Source organism: Nansenia antarctica (assembly GCF_963989245.1).
Source record: "Nansenia antarctica genome assembly, chromosome: 4".
Taxonomy (NCBI): domain Eukaryota; kingdom Metazoa; phylum Chordata; class Actinopteri; order Argentiniformes; family Microstomatidae; genus Nansenia; species Nansenia antarctica.
Window position 1 is genome coordinate 74,604,487 of NC_137689.1, and position 20,477 is coordinate 74,624,963.

The 20,477-nt window shown below is 47.8% G+C and overlaps 1 protein-coding gene across 1 annotated transcript in view; it reads left to right on the forward strand.

Moving 5' to 3' along the window:
• ehmt1b (euchromatic histone-lysine N-methyltransferase 1b) overlaps positions 1-20,477 on the forward strand; it is a gene marked incomplete at its 5' end in the record, with an annotated part of 42,603 nt that overhangs the window by 16,713 nt on the left and 5,413 nt on the right. The window contains 15 exons of the mRNA XM_080529717.1: positions 4,766-5,010; positions 6,621-6,735; positions 6,820-6,875; positions 7,396-7,478; positions 7,634-7,740; positions 8,612-8,734; positions 9,561-9,662; positions 11,529-11,633; positions 13,080-13,234; positions 15,575-16,027; positions 16,536-16,680; positions 17,047-17,124; positions 18,011-18,126; positions 19,140-19,226; positions 19,905-19,983. Coding sequence (XP_080385843.1) covers positions 4,766-5,010; positions 6,621-6,735; positions 6,820-6,875; positions 7,396-7,478; positions 7,634-7,740; positions 8,612-8,734; positions 9,561-9,662; positions 11,529-11,633; positions 13,080-13,234; positions 15,575-16,027; positions 16,536-16,680; positions 17,047-17,124; positions 18,011-18,126; positions 19,140-19,226; positions 19,905-19,983 — 2,049 coding nt within the window. The remainder of the gene's footprint in view (positions 1-4,765; positions 5,011-6,620; positions 6,736-6,819; positions 6,876-7,395; positions 7,479-7,633; positions 7,741-8,611; positions 8,735-9,560; positions 9,663-11,528; positions 11,634-13,079; positions 13,235-15,574; positions 16,028-16,535; positions 16,681-17,046; positions 17,125-18,010; positions 18,127-19,139; positions 19,227-19,904; positions 19,984-20,477) is intronic.

Genomic DNA, 20,477 nt, shown 5'->3' on the forward strand with positions numbered 1-20,477 from the left:
TCAATCTCTCCCTTCATCTCTCCCTCCATCTCTCCCTCCATCTCTCTCCATCTCTCCCTCCATCTCCCTCCACCTCTCCCTCCATCTCTCCCTCCATCTCTCTCTCCATCTCTCCCTCCATCTCCCTCCACCTCTCCCTCCATCTCTCCCTCCATCTCCCTCTCCATCTCTCTCTCCACCCCCCTAAACAAACGAGCGTATGAGGACCCTCACTAAAGCTGTCATTTCCCCCACTGACCTGCCATTAAAACCCCATCACTGTGCCTCTGGAACTGTAGGCCTGATAGCCTGGCATTTACAACGCCAAGGTTTGGTAAGGACATATGGCTGTATATTGTTATTAGCAAAGCTTAAACTCATATGATTAATCTGACTCTCCCAAGTAGTTTAATTAACAGAATGTGCAGAGAAGAAGTGTTGAGTTTCTGCTGATTAGAGCAAGAATGGTGAAATAGAATATGAATGGACTGAGGCTAATAAAACTGTAGACTTATACAACATAATACTGTAGGCTTATACACAGGGGTGCACATAACTGGTGCGCCAGTGCGCATGCGTCGCCAAAATGCATGTTGCGCGGAGGATCAGCGGCATGAACGCGCTCTTGCGCACCAACAGCTGGAAGCGCTGGGAGAGGAATTGACTTCCTCAAAACTCCTACTGCTAACTGCTGACTGCCCGTTAATACCAATACCATATCCTTTCATGACCACAATGTACCCACCGACGACGACCACGGCGACTCCCCTCACGAAAACATTCGGAAAGTATCGTAACTTGTACTTTCATTCCGCGTATCGCGCATCGCATGGTTATCACGCCGACACGTGAAAATTCAGTCCCGAACGACTCGTCGCTAAAAGGAAAAACAACACCAAGGCACTTCACGTTTCTTTTCTCTGAAGCTTTCAAACGTTCAGACGTTTGTTTTACAGCTTCATTATCGCACCTCGACCCCTGACCCAGGGAATATGGTTGGGAATTATATTAGAAGGAAAAAAAAAAGACTTTGTGCAACAATCAAAATAATGAGCTATTTAAAGTGATAGCCTACAACATCCTCTACCATGGTTGAAATTGAGGACAGTATTAACAACAGTCAAGAGAGCAGTGATGATGATGATTAAGCTTGTAGCATAAGTAAATGCTTAGGTTGTAACTTTTTGTTGAAAGTTGATTTCAGTGTTTACAGAACAGAGCAGTGCTTAAGGAGATATCAGTTGATTTCATTGTATTTAAAGAACAGACATTCAGTTAGTGCTTAAAGAGATGTCAGTTGATTTCATTGTGTTTAAAGGAGTCTGACAGACTTTCATGCTTAAAGAGCAGTCATTTGATTTTTCATTTGTTTCTTTTGTTTTGCACACAATCATTTGTTTGTTCATCTTATTTTTGAATAAATGTCGTTTTGCTAATATAAGTTATCCATGTATCCCTTTTTTATCCATCCTGTGGGACGGGTCGTGACTCGTGAGCTCGGGGAGCACCAAGCAGCATCCCTAGGTGCTCCTCTGAGCACTGGCCCCAAAAAGTTATGTGCACCCCTGCTTATACAGTTATAATGCTGTAGACTTATACATTTATTTTTTATTTTTTATTTAACCTTTATTTAACCAGGCAAACATGTAAGAACAAATTCTTATTTGCAAATGCAGCCTGACCAAAAAGCAATGGCTCTTTGGGGGGGCGAAGCTAGAAATAAAACAAGGTTAAGTAATTTACAACAATAAAACAATAAAACACTGGCAAACACAGATGCATTAAAATACTAACAGTCAGAGAGAGGGGAGAGAGACGGAGGAGGTAGGGGTGAGGAAGAGCGGAGGTGAGGGATAGCGGGGGTAGTGGAGCAGGGGTATTTAAAATGAGGCAGTGATGGGTTATGGGATGGGTGAGAGACGGTGATCAACAGGTACATTGATCGACTATGGTTCGCTGCAGGATTTGTTTGAAAGCAGTGAGTGAGTGAGGTGAGGGCGGTGAGTTTGAGGGTGTTCTGTAACATAATACTGTAGACTTTTATACAATTATAATACTGTAGACTTTTATACAATTATAATAAGGCAAATACTTACTAGAAATGCTACATTCTACCCTCAATGATGAGAGAGAGTGGGAGAGAGAGAGAATGAGAGAGGTAGAGCGAGTGATAGAGAGTAAGAGAGAGGGAGAGTGAGTGAGAGAGAGTAAGAGAGAGCGAGTGAGTGAGATAAAGAGAGAGAGAGAGAGAGAGAGAGAGAGAGAGAGAGAGAGAGCAAGTGAGCGAAAGAGAGAGTGAAAGAGAGAAAGAGAGAGCGAGAGAAAGAGAGAGAGAGAGAGAGGGACAGAGGGACAGGGAGATAGACCACATGTTCCCTCCTGCATTACAGGCTCAGATGAGCCCACACACACACCAGGGGGGTATTCCATCAACGTCGCTAAAGGAAAATCCAGGCTTATTGTGATGAAGTTTTCGTGAGACTTATCAAAAAATAATCCTGTATTTTCCATTATGGAAATTGATGGAATTCCCCCCCCTGGACAGAGAGAGAATGAATCTGTCTCTGAACATTCTGCGTCTCATCCCCTGACTTCCAACCGCCGTATTTAAATGACCGGCTTTGCGCTCAGGGAACCAATCAGACCTCCGTCCTCGTGTGACACCTCAGCTCCGACACGTCGTCACGGAGATCAGAGTGATTCGGCCCGTCGAGAGAGACGGGATCTCCAGGAAAGGGCGTAGAATTGATGCCTCCCCCCCCCCCCCCCCATTTAAATTAAAATAACATCAATCTTCACACGCGTCCTATTTCGTCAGTTTAAGACGGCGATAACGTCTTTCCACACAAAACCTAACCGGCGGGTTATCACACCATATCGTGGCGTTAGAATTATACGGTTCTATCTCAATTTTTGTCAAAATTTAGTTTTTTACATAATCTGATCCATTAGGTGTTTATTAATGCCTGTGTGGTGTTATTTTTAAAATGTTGAAATTTTGGAGTTAGTAATGAATAAAATACAAAGGTTCCATCTCACAAAACATAATGGAATGTAAAACTTTGACGCTCAATATCTCTGAACTGCCCTAAACGGAGATAGAACTTTATCATTCTAAGCTCACGATATCTCTCGCACACATTTATGGACGTAACTGATCATGTTGCTAAGTGGTTCAGATCATCACACCGGTTCTTCAAAGGTGAACAAAACAGACCTCAAAATGCAACTTCCACAGCTTTAATAATAATATTAATAATAATAATAATACATTTGATTTTATATAGTGCTTTTCCGGGGCTCAAAGACGCTGACAATATGGGAAAACACAGAAACAACAAGCAACAGATAACATGAGCAACATAGAACACAGAGTTAACGAACAGGGAACAGTTAACACAGCAATGTCCAGGTATGGGAGAACAGGTGGGATTTAAAAGTGAGGGTGAGTCTCTGAGTGGTTGAGGGAGAGAGTTCCAGAGGCGGGGTGGTGCAGCTCGTGAAAAGGCACGGTCTCCGAAGCCTTTGTAGGAGAGTACAGTAGAGGCATAGGAGAGATGTCTAGAGGAAAAAAGGCACGTCATGTCGTGATGACTATCTCTCCTGATGATCTCCGCCTCTGTCTAGCTGGCCTCTAGAGGAGGCGCTGCTGATAGAATGTGAGCTCTGCAGACAGTGGTTACCATGGCGTTGAAGGCGGTTACTATGACATTGAAGGCTGGCACTGTGGCAGTTTTTTTCCAATAACAAGATGCTCTGGGTCTGACAGAGGCATCTCCGGTACCAGGGGATGAGGTGGTTCAGATGCACCTTTTATTAGGACTTCTAGAAGTGGACTTCTTTACGGTACTGTGTAGAGAATCATATCGTGACGTTAGAATTATAAGGTTCTAGACTATCTCCATTTTTGGTCAAAATTTAGTTTTTTTTACATAATCTGATCCATTAGGTGTTTATTAATGCCTGTGTGGTGTTATTTTTAAAATGTTGACATTTCTGAGTTAGTAATTCATAAAATACAAAAGGTTCCATCTCACAAAACATAATGGAATGTAAAAACTTTGACGCTCAATATCTCTGAACTGCCCTAAACGGAGATAGAACCGTATCATTTTAAACTCACGATATGATGGTACAGTGGCTGTCTCTGTGTCTCTGGGTGCCAGTTTCACAGACAAGGCCTTAAGCCTAATCCTAGACTAAGAAAAAAGCATCTTCAATGGAAGATTTTTACCTTGAAAGGGTGATTTTTAGTCCAGGACTAGACTTTAAGCCATTTTGTGTCCAGGGTCCAGTTGTTCAAAACTTCTAATCTGGATCAGAATGATCCCGATTCTTTTTTTTCGCTATCCTGCAATCAGATCGACCAGACTGATTTCCTCCGATACGACTCAAAATCAGCCAACTCGATCTGATCCTGGATAGCAAAAAAGGAATCGGAATCATCATTCTGATCCAGATTAAACGTTTTGAACAACTGGACCCTGGGGATGATCGCTGAGGTATGAGGTCACATTTCCTCGTCGGTTTTTGGCTTTCTTTGTTTGTTTCTTTTTTTTTCTTCCTTTTTTTCTGAGTGGGGCAGTCCCACTCATATTTTCATTTTTATTGTGATAGAGACAGTAGAGATTTTGACAGGAAGGATGGGTGAGAGCGAGAGAGAGAGAGAAGGGATGACATGCAGGATATGTCCCCGGCTGGAATCGAACCGGGAACCCTGCGGTTACATGGTCAACGCTTAGTCCGCTACGCCACCTAAGCGCCCCGTTTTTTTGTCCTCCTACAGGGGACCTTCCTGGAGTGCCAACCGGACGTCAATATCTCCCACCGGTTCCACCGCGCCTGCGCCTCGGTGCTGAAGGGGCAGTTCTTCTGCCCACACTGCGGGGAGGAGGCGGGCAAGGCCAAGGAGGTCACCATCGCCAAGGCCGACACCACCTCCACCTCCACCGTGTTCCGCCCCAACCACGCAGACGGGGGCCAGGCCACGCCGGGGGGGCCCGAGGGCAGGGCGGACACCACCACTGGGGGGTAGGTAGACTGGGGGGTAGGTTGAGCTGCCTAGGATGGGAGGGGGGGCGGGGGCGAGTAGATTGGGCTGCCTAGGATGGGGTCGGGAGGGTAGGTTGGGGTGCCTAGACTGGGGGGTAGGGGGTTGGTTGGGGCGCCTAGGGTGGGGGCAGGGGGGCGGTAGGTTGGTGCGCCACCACTGGGGGGCGGGGGGGAGTTTGGGGCAGACTGTGGGTGCCTAGGGTGGGGGGGCGGGTAGGTAGGTTGCGGCTTCACCACTGGGGGGCGGGGGGTAGTTTGGGGCACCACTATTGGGGGGTAGGTCACCTAGGGTGGGGCTGGTGGAACTGTTTCCATTGCAAACAATAGCGGATGATGAAGAACCCAATTGGTATGCTGCCGTCCAAGTATGCTTGTTTCTACCTGTCTATGAGTTTGATTTAAAGACTAGTTATTTGTTTTAAACATGTTTTATAGTGTTCGCACAAAAATAGCAATGGTTGACTCATCATTTCTCTTTATCAGATTATAAAATGGTGCGCATAGAATTTTACCCTTTTTTGTTTTATATCCCTTTTTCCCTCTCTCCGTGACTCACGGTTGTATCTCATTTGGACAGACTATAAACATAGAAAGGAGAATGGTAAAAAATAAATAAATAAGGAAAACAGAAAGACAAGACTGCCATATAAACAGACACACACTGCATAAAACAAACACAACCCAACACTAACATTACTTAAGACAAGAAGAATCACACAACCGGTTAAACCGGTTAATTGTTTCTTTATATGCTTTTTTATCTTGATGAGATCTTTTCTCCAATAAACTCAATGTGGAATGTCAGATAATAATAACATCGGGTTGTTTCCCCTCTCATATTATAATAAACTCTATCAAGTTGAACTAGTGTTTTTAAAAGCCTCTTTAGTCAGTTGAACTAGTCTTTTTAAGAGTGTGTTCTCACTAGAACATTTGCTTCACTTGAAACGGAGTTTAGGATAAAGTTCGCTTTGCTCTGCGTCGTTTGGAGCTGTGAGAACGCGCATTCGAAGTCGCTCCCGCAGCAAAGAACCAACGGATGCTCCGCTTGAAAAGGGTGGTTTCGCTTCGGTTAGAAACAACGCATCCATCACTTTGCTTCGCTTCGCTTTTGGTGAGAACGCTGCTCGAGGCAGTCCATAGGAAAACAACAGCGCATGCATGTTGATCTGTATAACAGCGGGACAACGGGCAATTCTACATTTTTCTGACCAATCAACCTCCACGTCTGTTGCTTCGATTGCGTATGTTACTTCGTTTACATGAAGGGCTGTGAGAACGCAATCAGAGAAATTATTTATGCAACAATGTTGCGAACTCATCCACTTGCTCCGGGTCTCGATTCAGACTTTCATGTGAGAACATGACCTAAAAGCCTCTTTAGTCAGTTGAACTGGTCGTTTTAAAACTTCTTTAGTCAGTTGTACTAGTGTTTTTAAAAGCCTGTTTAGTCAGTTGAACTAGTGTTTTTAAAAGCCTGTTTAGTCAGTTGAACTAGTCTTTTTTAAAAGCCTCTTCAGTCAGTTGAACTAGTCTTTTTAAAAGCCTCTGTCGTCAGTCATTAACCACAGTTTGTGTTTGACTTGCAGTCCGTCCCGGCTCTCGTTGGGCGGTGAGCTCGCTGGGAGGGCAGACAGCTCCCTGCCCCTCCTCCACGGCCACGGTCTGGACCCCTCCCTCACCCCTGGGGGGCCCAGAGCAGGAGTACTGCCCCCTGGGCTGGGGATGGGGCTGGGGATGGGGCTGGGGATGGGGCTGGGGGTGGGGGTGGGGGTGGGGATGCCCCCCCCAGGACCGGTGAAAGAGACCCTGGAGAGCATCCTCTTGGCCCTGGACACAGAGAAGTAAGACCCCCTCCCTCCCTTTTATCACCACGACTGCCAATGGCCACTGGCCTGAGCTAGATTACTCTTCCTGCTACGACTGGTGGATTGATGACTTTTACTGTCTTAGTCAAATGTATCGATTGTAAGTCGCTTTGGAATAAGGCGTCTGCTAAATGCCAGAAATGTAAAATGTAAAAATGAAACCTTTGGGATGTTAGATTGAAAAGTGTCGGTCTGCTTGTGTAAATGTAAATGCACACAAATCGGATGTCTTCAGATGTATTCGTCCAGGTTAGAAGACTCACCTGTTAGAAGGTTAGAAGACTCACCTGTTAGAAGGTTAGAAGACTCACCTGTTAGAAGGTTAGAAGACTCTCCTGTTAGAAGGTTAGAAGACTCTCCTGTTAGAAGGTTAGAAGACTCTCCTGTTAGAAGGTTAGAAGACTCTCCTGTTAGAAGGTTAGAAGACTCACCTGTTAGAAGACTCACCTGTTAGAAGGTTAGAAGACTCACCTGTTTTCTCTTGTTTGTGCGTCAGGCCTAAGAAGCTGAGGTTCCACCCCAAGCAGCTGTTCATCTCCGCCAAACAAGGAGAGCTGCAGAAGGTCCTGCTGATGCTGGGTGAGGAGGGGGGGGGTGGCTATCTTTATGGGCCAGGGCGGCCATCTTGTAAGGGTTAGGGGGGGTTCATGCACGGCCATTTTCAGTGAAGAGGTCTATTTGAAGTTGTACAGAAACGTGACGACTCTCTTGTTTTCTCTGGGTGTTCGTTCCAGTGGACGGGATAGACCCCAACTTCAAGATGGAGAGCCAGAGCCGGCGGACCCCCATCCACGTGGCCTCCGAGGCCGGGCACCAGGAGATCTGTCACCTGCTCATCCAGGTAGGACCCAGAGACACACCTGAGTGAAGGAGTTAAGAGGCCTATTCTACACTACACTACACTACACTACACTACACTACACTAAGGTACACAGGGCTCGACATTAACGCCGTTTTACTTGTCCGGAGCAAGTCAAACTTTCGCCGGGTTTGTTTGCGCGAGCCCGACGACGCTGCTGGATCCTGGATATGTTTACCTGTGTGCAGGAAGAACAACAGACAGCGCAGGCGCCAGACCAGGCTAGATGATCGTGGAGTGAAGATATTATCAAAGCGTACGGGTGATCGACAGGCGCGTACGCTTTGATAATATCTCACGATCATCTAGTCTGGTCTGGCGCCTGCGCCGTCTGTTGTTCTTGTTGTTTTGTCCAGTTTTTATTGGATCGAGAGAGTAGAGTAAGAGAGAGTAGAGTAAGAGAGAGTAGAGTAAGAGAGAGTAGAGTAAGAGAGACTAGAGTAAGAGAGAGTAGAGTAAGAGAGAGTAGAGTAAGAGAGAGTAGAGTAAGAGAGACTAGAGTAAGAGAGAGTAGAGTAAGAGAGAGTAGAGTAAGAGAGACTAGAGTAAGAGAGAGTAGAGTAAGAGAGAGTAGAGTAAGAGAGAGTAGAGTAAGAGAGACTAGAGTAAGAGAGAGTAGAGTAAGAGAGAGTAGAGTAAGAGAGAGTAGAGTAAGAGAGAGTAGAGAAAAAACATTATGGTGGTTATGGTGACTTATAGATAGATGATTTGACAAATTACACTTGACAAATGCATTTGTTGTAAGTCTCTTTGGATAAAGCAGGTGTCTGCTAAATGTCAAACGTGTAAATATTGATGAGTTGTGTTGCCGTCCCCCCCCCTCCCTCCCCTCCATCCTCCGCCCCCCCCCCAGGCCGGGGCTAACCTGGACATCTGTGATGAGGACCAGCGCACGCCGCTGATGGAGGCCTGCGAGAACAACCACCTGGACACGGTCCGCTACCTGATGAGGGCGGGCGCCATCGCCAGCCACAAGGTGGGTCACCTGGTCACACCTGGTCTCACCTACACCTGGTCACCTGGTCTCACCTACACCTGGTCACCTGGTCACCTGGTCTCACCTACACCTGGTCACCTGTTCATCTGGTCTCACCTGGTCACCTGGTCACCTGGTCTCACCTACACCTGGTCACCCCTCACACCTGGTCACCACCCTCCACCTCACACCTGGTCACCTCCTCACCCCTCCCACCTGGTCACACCTACACACCTGGTCACCCCTCCCACCTGGTCACCCCTCCCACCTGGTCACACCTGGTTACCCCTCCCACCTGGTCACCAGTCCAGGGGGGTATTCCATCAACGTCACTGAAGGAAAACCCAGGCTTATTTTTGTATTAAGTGTCGCAAGATTTATCAAAATAAGACCTGATTTTCCGTTCTGATGTTGATGGAGTACCCCCCAGGGGGGGAGGCTGGTGGAGGTAGACATCGGAGGACGGGCTCGTTGGAACAGATGGAGCGGAATAGGGAACGGTATCAAACATTCTTCTATCATACCATTCCATGCATTACAACCAGCCCGTCTTCCCATGTCTACCTCCCCTAGCCTCCCCTCTACCTCTCCCAGCCTCCCCTGCTACAATCACTTTATCACACACACTTCATTCTGCAAAGTACTTTCTCTACTTCCAATTTGGTGGGGTGGGGGTGGGGGGCAGAGGAAGCGATATTGCTGTGGGTAGAGGTGTATTTATAGCATACAAGCCAAGTTAATAGGCTATTTGGTGATTGGTCGTTTCATCGAAGTGCACATCTTAACATGAGCAATGACAGTGAGATTGTCCTCTGTTGGGTCCTAGGATGTGGAGGGCTTCACGTGTCTCCACCTAGCTGCTAAGATCGGTCATTACACCATCGTGGAGCACCTCCTCTCGACAGGCCTGGTCGACATCAACTGTCAGGTGGGTTCCATGTCCTTCCTGTCCTTCTGATAAACTGTGAAAAAACGATAATCATATCAGCTATGATATATGTCCTTTTCAAGGGTATTCAGCACACCCACAATGTTGTATTGTGTCTCGAATAATAATAATAATTGTTTTATTGCCATGGCAATCAATCACCTTGTCAGTCAATTGTTGGAATTTGGTATTTTATGCTCTAGGCACAGGGTCGGCCATAGACGATTAGGGGGTTCAGTGCCTTGCTCGAGGACACCTCGACACGTGTCCAGCCGGGGGTTCGATCTGCCGAACTGCCGACCTTGCGATCATTAGACGCCCCGCTCTACCTCCTGAGCCACTGCCGGAGCTATTCTATGATACGTCCTTTCAATAGTATTCAGTAAAATCGTATTATTCGTATTTAGTCTTGAATAATAATAAGATGATGAGGTTAGAGCAGCTTTGGTTACGGCGGCGTTGTAAACAACCAGGGGAGACTCTGCAGTTTGTTCACGTCTCAGTCTGTCACAGCATCACGCTTTCATGTTGACCCAGATCCGTTTCTGCTGCAGAGCGTTTTGTGTTTTTATATTGTTGAGTGCTCGCTAGTGCCTTCTCTGTGTGTGTGGGGGGGGGGGATAGGGGCTTATTCTTCTTTCTGTGGGTGCCCTGTCCCCCACCCCCCACCTCTCCTCAACAGGGAGTCCTAATAGCCCCCCCCCCCACCCTCCCCCCTTCCGTTGCATCATCAGCTCCCCTGTTACCATCGAATAAACCAGCGTTCTCCCTGCATGCACTTCAGGGACCTGACCCCCGTTGGTCCCCTGCTGTTTGAGTTCACTCCAGCGTGTGTGTTTGTGTAAAGAGCTACATTACCGGGGAGAGGAAGTTGTTGTCGTCGTGGTTGAGTGTCTCTACGCTAGGCTACGCTAGGCTAGGGGGTCTCAGCGGACGTGCGTCGCTTTGTGACTCCTAAATGGGCCTGGACACACACACGGCTCCATCAACGCTCCAGACTTTCAAACGGAGATGGAGAACCCTCTTCTGTGTGCCGCCATCAAAGACCCCCGTGACGCAGGAGGGCTCTCTGATATGAGGCTTAATGTGAGGCTTCAGTTCACTTCAGAGTTCAGTGCCCGGGTCGGGGGGGCCATTTGATGTGTGGTTGTTTGAAGCTGGAAAGGTAGAAAGGTAGACGGACGCGTGATGTGTCAGGGTTGCCTCGCTCTCCGAGGGCCTCCCTGCCCCCCCCGCCCTCCCGCCCCCGTGAGTTTTGGTCTCTGAGCTACTGAAGAGAAATAATCTCTCTCGTGTCATCAGCGTCCTGTGATATCGCGTTGATTAGTAGTGATGTCGTCCGTTAAGATGTCAGAGACTGAAGGGGGAGCTTTGATTATGTGTTCTTTGAAATATCTCGTTCTCCATATTAGAAACAAATTAAATCGTACCGGTACCCGAAAAGCAAGATGTAATGATGCAAATCAGGATGTGATAACCTGACGAACTCAACACTAATGGTCCTCTGTCGATGGATCTGGCTTAGCTTGGTTGAAACCACGCTTTCATAACAACAAGCACCGTTGCCGGGCGTGTGGGGGGGCGGACGGGGGTTCTTGGAAGGTAACATCCAATGAAATTGCGAGCACGTCGTTCTCCCATCGCAGTGTCCGGTTCAACCCGAGCCAGATCGGCTAATTAAACGTTCTCCAGCCAGACCCCCAAAGAAAGCGTGAGAACATCATAGAATTTGAATAATTTGCCGTTTACTAGACTGAAAAATTACTGGTTTATGAAAAGACTGGCTGGTGTCACTAATAATAATAATAATATAATAATAATAATATAATAATAATAATAATAATAGCAACGTCTGTCTCTCTCCAGGACGACGGAGGCTGGACAGCCATGATCTGGGCCACCGAGTACAAACACCTGGACCAGGTGAAGCTGCTGCTCTCCAAGGGAGCCGACATCAACATCAGGGACAAGGTCGGTAACCACGGAGACCCTGACTGACTGATTGGTTGGTTGACTGACTGACTGACTGACTGACTGAGACTGACTGACTGGTTGGTTGGTTGACTGACTGAGACTGACTGACTGACTGTATGACTGACTGACTGTATGACTGACTGACTTTATGACTAATTGACTGGTTGACTGATTGACTGGTTGACTGACTGACTGACTGACTGATTTATTGACTGACTGACTGACTGACTGATTTATTGACTGACTGACTGACTGACTGACTGACTGACTGACTGACTGGTTGGTTGGTTGACTGACTGACTGACTGTATGACCGACTGATTGACTGACTGACTGTATGACTGACTGACTGACTGTATGACTGACTGACTGGTTGATTGACTGTATGACTGACTGACTGGTTGATTGACTGTATGACTGACTGACTGACTGTATGAGTGACTGACTGACTGACTAACTGACTAGTTCATTGATTGATTGACTGACTGGCTGACTGACTGACTGACTGTATGAGTGACTGACTGTATGAGTGAGTGACTGACTGACTGACTGTATGAGTGACTGTATGAGTGACTGACTGACTGACTAACTGACTGTATGACCGACTGTATGACCGACTGTATGACCGACCGACTGACCGACTGACTGACTGGCTGACTGACTGACTGACTGACTGTATGAGTGACTGACTGACTGACTAACTGACTGGTTCATTGATTGATTGACTGACTGACTGGCTGACTGACTGGTTCATTCATTGATTGATTGATTGATTGATTGACTGACTGACTGACCGACTGACCGACTGACTGACTGACTGTATGAGTGACTGACTGACTGACTGACTGACTGACTGACTGGTTCATTGATTGATTGATTGATTGACTGACTGGCTGGCTGACTGACCGACTGGCTGACTGACTGTATGACTGTATGACTGACTGACTGACTGACTGACTGACTGTATGACTGACTGACTGTATGAGTGACTGACTGACTGACCGACTGACTGTATGAGTGACTGACTGACTGACTGACTAACTGACTAGTTAATTGATTGATTGACTGACTGACTGACTGACTGACTGACTGACTGTATGACCGACTGACTGACTGACTAACTGTATGACTGACTGACTGACTGACTAACTGACTAGTTCATTGATTGATTGACTGACTGACTGACTGACTGGTTCATTGATTGATTGACTGACTGACTGACTGACCGACTGACTATATGACTGACTGACTGACTGACTTTTTTCTGAGTGGGGCAGTCCCACTCATATCTTTCATTTTATTGGACAGATATAGTGAAGACAGACAGGAAAGTAAGGAGAAGAAGGGACTAATTGTATGACTGACTGACTGACTGACTGATTTATTTATTGACTGACTGACTGACTGACTGACTGACTGACTCATTGATGTGTTGGTTGTCCAGGAGGAGAACATCTGCCTCCACTGGGCAGCGTTCTCCGGCAGCGTGGAGATCTCAGAGCTGCTCCTGGAGGCGCGCTGCGACCTCCACGCCGTCAACATCCACGGGGACTCCCCGCTGCACATCGCCGCCCGGGAGAACCGGCTGGAGTGTGTCACGTGAGTGAGGGAACCGGAGGAAGGAACTCAGGGTATCCGCGGTGTCTTGAAAAGTATTAAAAGTTGATAAATCAATTTTGGGAAAATCAAGACCCTTAATAAGTATTAAAAAGTCTTATCACGATTTTATGAGGTCTTGAATTTTCTAGGTATTTTTCTGAATTAGACTCTGTCCAAAGAGTTTGAGTCCTAAAAACTTTTAGTAAAAGTTCGGGAATTTATTCGTTAAATTAAAACACAAAGATGAACCGGAAATTGTGTTGTATGATAGTGGTCTCGTCTATTGCAAACTAAGACTGTTATGTTAAAGGTGTCACTGATGTAAACGGTTACAGCTCGAAGTGGCGGTGAGGTCTGGAAAAATATTGACAAGGTCTTTAAAAAGTCTTAGAAAGGTATTGAAGTTAACCTCAAGATTCCTGTATACAGTATACCCTGAGTAGGTAACATAGACACGGCTGTTCTGGTGTCAACTGTCACTTAGATCCAACTGTCACTTAGATCCAACTGTCACTTAGATCCAACTGTCACTTTCAAATAAATTAACCTCAAGATTCCTGTATATACCCTGGAACTGCTCAAGTGATTTGGTGATGGGAAGACGTTCTTCTTTGAGCCAGAGGTCTTTGACCACAGTCTGACAGGACTGTTTACTAATGAACATGAAACACAGGTTGTACGTCAATTGGCCGTCTGGGTGGTGTAGCTCACTCAGCTCACAAGGAGAACCCATGTCACTCACCGCAGGGTTCCTGGTTCAATTCGGGGCCATCGACCCATCCTTCCTGTCATCCCTCCTCTCTCTCACCCATCCTTCCTGTCAATCTCTACTGTCTCTATCCCAGTAAAGCAGAAATGCCTCTAAGAACGAGTTGGCAATGAAAAGAGTGGGTTGATTAAGTGGGATGGTCAGTGGGAGTAGGTTTGGTGATGTCCAAGATGGCCGCCCAGGCCAGTGAAGGCATGCTTGGTAGTGGTAGGGTTTGGTAGTGGCAGGGTTTGGTAGTGGGTAGGGTTTGAGGCATGTTTGGTAGTGGGTAGCAGTGTTTCCCCTAGGTTTGCTGCCTTGGGGGGGTGGCATGGACCGTGGCATGGACCCCCCCCCCCCAGGGGGTAAGACCCTGCCTCATACCAGCGTCATGTCCAGGGGTGTACTTGTACATTAAGCCGCCTCACGCTACGGAAACAGGAGATAGGCTCCTGCCCTATGGGCCATTAGGCTCCAGAACCATCGGTTCTCAAGGCTACTTACTTGGTCTTGACTACCTGTCCACTTTCTTACCTGGTTCTTGCTGTCTTTCTCTCTGGTGTGCCGACACCATCCTGCTCTCTCTCCTTCTCTCCCTCCCTATCCTCCTCTCTCCCTTTTGCTGTCAACCAAAAGGTAAACAAATCAGCCAGAGTATTTATAATCTAATAAGAGGCATAAATTGATCCATATCAATTTATAACATAATTATAATTGAATATTGGATTGCTGTGGGCAATCCAGTCGGATAATGTCATTTTGACTTTACTCTCTCACCTGAAAAAAAATTGTATGTCCAACTATAAAAAACAGACATTTCCAATGCTTCAATCAACTGTCCATGTACTGTAAATATGCCATTATGGTATTACCATGAAGCCCAACTCTAGCAGAATAAGAAAGATACTATATCTACTTTAAGTAAAATAATAAAGTGCCTCCAGTTAGCTCTTTAGCTGGCAAGTGTGCAAGGAGACTAGCTCATCTCATCAACTCTGAGCTAGCTAGCTTGCTAGTTCTTTGACACTATTTACACTATGGAACTATAGTCAGACACTTTCTAGTCACGATAATAACGACCAATTTTAACCAACTTTCTCTGTCAGAACACTCAGCAATTATATTTGCTAACGTTTCAACTTGCTTACTTTCAATCTGCAGACATCACAGCCGGCAAAAACTCTCGCGTCTCGCGCGCACACTTGCGCAAAATCTTGTATTATTCTCCAGCGCTGGCACAGCGCGAAGTGTGGAGATAGGTCTGGCTATGCGAGACTACGGCGGACTAACGTTACCAACGAGCCTATGGGCTTGCCACTCGCCAGATTCGGGTTGGGTGCGTTTAAAAAACCGACTGCTTGTCAGAGGTTTGGTGTCTACGTCCGTAATAATTCCTCTTTCTTGGGGGGGCGGGGGGTTCCGTTGGGAGGGCGGCCCGCCCCCCCAAGGCAATGGTAGGGGAAACACTGGGTAGGGTTTGGTAGTGGCAGGGTTTGGTAGTGGGCAGGGTTTGAGGCATGTTTGGTAGTGGGTAGGGTTTGAGGCATGTTTGGTAGTGTTCGGTTTTAACCTTTAACCTCTGTCTCTCCCAGGCTGTTCCTGTCCCGGGGGGCCGACGTCAACCTGAAGAACCGCGAGGGGGAGACCCCCCCCGACTGCTGCACCCACGGCTCCCGGGTCTGGCTCACGCTGCAGGCCAACCGGAGGCTGAGGGAGGGGGGGAGGGAGGCCAGCAGGGAGGCCAGGAGCGTCACACCAGCCCAGGACAGCCCAGCTCCTATCCAAGCTAGCACTCCCAGCGAAGGAAGCCCTCCTGTCAGCGGTCCCCTCCAAGGAAGCGCCCCTGTCCAGGGCAGTGGTCCTATCCAGGGTAGTGGTCCCATCCAAGGAAGCGCTCCCATCATTGGTCCCCTCCAAGAGGGTGCCCCTATCCAGGGCGGTGGTCCTATCCAGGGTAGTGGTCCTGTCCAGGGTAGTGGTCCTATCAAGGGCAGCGCTCCCATCCAAGTCAGCCCTTCCATCCCGGAGGAGAAGGTCCTAACCAGGTATACCTCTCTCCTGTCCTCTCCTGTCCTCTCCTGTCCTCTCCTGTCCTCTCCTCTCCTGTCCTCTCCTCTCCTGTCCTCCCCTGTCCTCTCTTGTCCTCCCCTGTCCTCTCCTCTCCTCTCCTCTCCTCTCTTGTCCTCTCCTCTCCTCTCCTCTCCTCTCCTGTCCCCTCCTGTCCTCCCCTGTCCTCTCCTCTCCTCTCTTGGCCTCTCCTCTCCTCTCCTGTCCCCTCCTGTCCTCCCCTGTCCTCTCCTCTCCTGTCCTCTCCTCTCCTGTCCTCTCCTCTCCTCCCCTGTCCTCTCCTCTCCCTCCTGTCCTCTTCTCTCCTCTCCTCTCTCCCCTTTCCTGTCCTCTTCTCTCTCCCTCCCTCTCTCCCTCCCTCCCTCCCTCTCTCCCTCCCTCCCTCTCCCTCTCTCTCTCTCTCTGCTGTCCTCCTCTTCTTTCGAGCTTTGCTTCAACACTACCAGCCCTGTGGTGACCAGCCCCTCCCCCCTCCTCCCTCCACAGAGACATCGCCCGGGGCTATGAGAAGGTTCCGGTCTCCTGTGTGAACTCTGTGGACGGCGAGGTCTGTCCTGCCAACTACAAATACATCCCCGACAGCTGCGTCACCTCGCCCATGAACATCGACAAGAACATCACTCACCTACAGGTGGGCCTCTCTTAGCTTGTCACACGGTCCAACACACACACACACACACACACACACACACACACACACACACAGAGTCTACGGTACCTCACACACACACACTCACACACACACACACACACACACACACACACACACACACACTCACACACACACACACACAAACACGGCGGCTGTGGCTCAGGAGGTCGAGCCAGCGTCTAATGATTGCAGTTCTTGAGCAAGGCACTGAACCCGCCCCTTGTCTAGAGCGTAAACTCACACACACACACACACACACACACACACACACACACGCTACAGCAGCATTACATGCAGGGTGAAATGACCATCTCTCTCTTGTCTCTCTCTCTGTCTGGTCCACAGTACTGTGTGTGTAAAGACGACTGCTCCTCCAGCACCTGCATGTGTGGTCAGCTCAGCCTCCGCTGCTGGTATGACAAGGTAAGGCTTGATACTCCACCAATGACCATGCAGTATAGCCAAACATGAACATGTGACCTTAGTGGCTGCTGGGTTATGGTAATCACTGTTATATACAACAGTTAGTTCCGACCAAGTCATTTGATTGGACAAGAGGCATTCCATGAGTGCTGATATACAGTATAACAGCACTGGGACTTTTAACTATATGTATCACTCCGCCGCACAGGTGTTCTACTAAATGACCGTTACCTACGGTCGTACCTAGGACCGAATCACAGCCGTGCTGATATTCAGTATAACAGCACGACCTCGAGTGTGATATTGCTTAAATATAGGACACGCAGTCACCTTTTGCTAGCAGCCCAATAGAGCTCTCAGGTCTTCTGACTCTGGTTTGTACAAAAAGTACAAAAGAAGAGATCTGGTGAGGCTGCATTCTCATTTTATGCACCCAGATTGTGGAATGCACTGCCAGTTTACATTAGGGATGCAACCTCAGGACATATGTTCAAGCCCATCTTTTTAATATTGCCTTTAAACGACTATATAATTAAATTATGATTTATATAATGATTGGAGCACTTTGAGCTGCAACGTTTGCAGGATAAGCACTATACAAATAAAAAAGGTATCATTATTATTTTTATTATTATTATTGAAAAAGTGTCATTGTCGTCATTCCTGTCACCTGTAATACCATTGTATAAAAGTGTTATTGAACGAGAAGCCGTGGTATATTGTGGATATAGGGGGTGTGACCACCCCGCTAGCTGTGCCGATATCCACGATATACCACGGCTTCTCATTCAATAACGCTTAACTATATAGGACACACACAAGTCATTGAAAAAGTGTTTAGCATTTCGTAAAAAGTGTCGTATTCTTGTCGCCCGTCCGTTCCCAGGAGGGTCGCCTGCTCCCGGAGTTCTGCCCGGAGGAACCGCCGCTCATCTTCGAGTGCAACCACGCCTGCTCCTGCTGGAGGACCTGCAAGAACCGCGTGGTCCAGAACGGCCTGAGGTACTGCCGGGCTCAGGGTCTGATCTGGGCTCAGGGTCTGATCTGGGCTCAGGGTCTGATCTGTGGTACTGCTGGGCTCAGGGTCTGATCTGTGGTACTGCTTGGCTCAGGGTCTGATCTGGGCTCAGGGTCTGATCTGGGCTCAGGGTCTGATCTGTGGTACTGCTGGGCTCAGGGTCTGATCTGGGCTCAGGGTCTGATCTGTGGTACTGCTGGGCTCAGGGTCTGATCTGGGCTCAGGGTCTGATCTGTGGTACTGCTGGGCTCAGGGTCTGATCTGGGCTCTGGGCGGACCGCCGCGGTCTGATCTGTCCCGCCATAGTCTCATAACGAACCGACAACATTTTACACGTGAGCGAAGAGATCTTTGGGATTCGCAGTGCATCTATTGTAGGTCCATACCAGATAGCGCTATCGGTAATCACCGCCCCCCCCCCCCCCCCTCCTTTGGCGAAAGACTCCATAGGGTCTGAGGTCCACCCGCCACAGATTAGATTAGATTTGATTCATTGTCCCCAGGGGTAAATTCATTTTCACACCACTGTACAGTATACATATATACATACAACACACAGACAACAACAGACAACACAGACAACAACAGACAGTACTACACATGACAGATACACAAGCACACACACTCACACACACAGGAGCTACAGGAAGGCAACAATGGCTGCGGGGATCAGGCTTTTGCCGAAGCGAGCCCTTTTGCACCTTAGCGTTCTGTACCTACGCCCGGATGGCAGTGGGGCGAGGTAGTACAGATTGAGTGGGTGGGTGATGTCCTGTTCTATTGTGGTTGCGATGCGTGAGATGGCCCTGTTGTTTAGTGCTGTGAGGTTGGGTGTGTGGAGTCCAGTTATCCTGGCAGCAGTGTTGGTGATGCGTGTGAGTTTGGCCCTGAGGTAAACACTCCTAGACTTGACCGCTGTGTGGGACAGACATGCAGGAATACACCAGGATATACATGGAACATAAACGGCTCAAACAGTTGGTTTCTCTCCCCTCAGGCTTCGGCTGCAGCTGTTCCGGACCGGTCTGAAGGGCTGGGGAGTCCGGACCCTGCAGGACATCCCCAAGGGCACCTTCGTGGTGGAGTGAGTCTCAAACCTACACTGTTATATTATATTATAACACTATATATTATATATAACGTTATAAAATATATTAGTATTATATATGGGCTCTGTTCATGGTCCTCTGTGGCTCAGCTGGTAGAGCATGGTGCCAAACAACACTTAGGTTGTGGGATCGATTCCCGCTGGGACCATATATACTGAAACACTGCAATGTGAGTCGCTTTGGATGAAAGCGTCAGCTATATGGCATATATAATATTATCGGGACACAGAATGTGGCTTAGTAGATGTCCTAAGTAGGTTCTATTCGGTTGTTAAGTCGGGACGTGTTTCCGAGTCCAAAGTTGGCTGAGACGCTCTCTTCGAAATGCCTCAGTAATAATAATAATTCATTGTATTTGTATAGCGCTTTTCCGAGGCTCAAAGACGCTGACAAATATGGGGAAAACGGGAAAGTTCTGTGTCCCTTGTTGTATGAATAGATCCCAGTCTAAAAAACGATTGAACTGTCATTCTACCGCTGTAGTACACTGGTACTCTGGTGCGGGGAATTTCTGGTTTGGACCCGGGAAATTACTAAACGTCACGTTTGACGTCAGACTTAACCGAATATTCCTGCTAATGCCATCAGTGCCGGATGGAGTTGATTGGTCGATGAGGTGTTGATGGGTGTCTGACCTCACTTCCTGTCAACAGGTATGTTGGTGAGATCATCTCTGATGCGGAGGCTGACGTCAGGGAGAACGACTCCTACCTGTTCAACCTGGACAGCAAGGTGGGTGGCCAGCAGGTCAGGGTAGGGGGCGGGGCCATGTTAACTAGAACCAGCTTCATGTTAACTACAACCACCTCCATGTTAACTACAACCAGCTTTATAACCACCTTTATGTTAACTAGAACCAGCCACCTCCATGTTAACTAGAACCAGCTTTATAACCACCTTCATGTTAACTATAACCAGCTTTATAACCACCTTCATGTTAACTATAACCAGCTTTATAACCACCTTCATGTTAACTAGAACCAGCTTTATAACCACCTTCGTGTTAACTAGAACCAGCCACCTCCATGTTAACTAGAACCAGCTTTATAACCAGCTTCATGTTAACTAGAACCAGCTTTATAACCACCTTCATGTTAACTAGAACCAGCCACCTCCATGTTAACTTACAACCAGCTTTATAACCAGCTTCATGTTAACTACAACCAGCTTTATAACCACCTTCATGTTAACTAGAACCAGCTTTGAGTTCAGGGTTAGGGGCCACC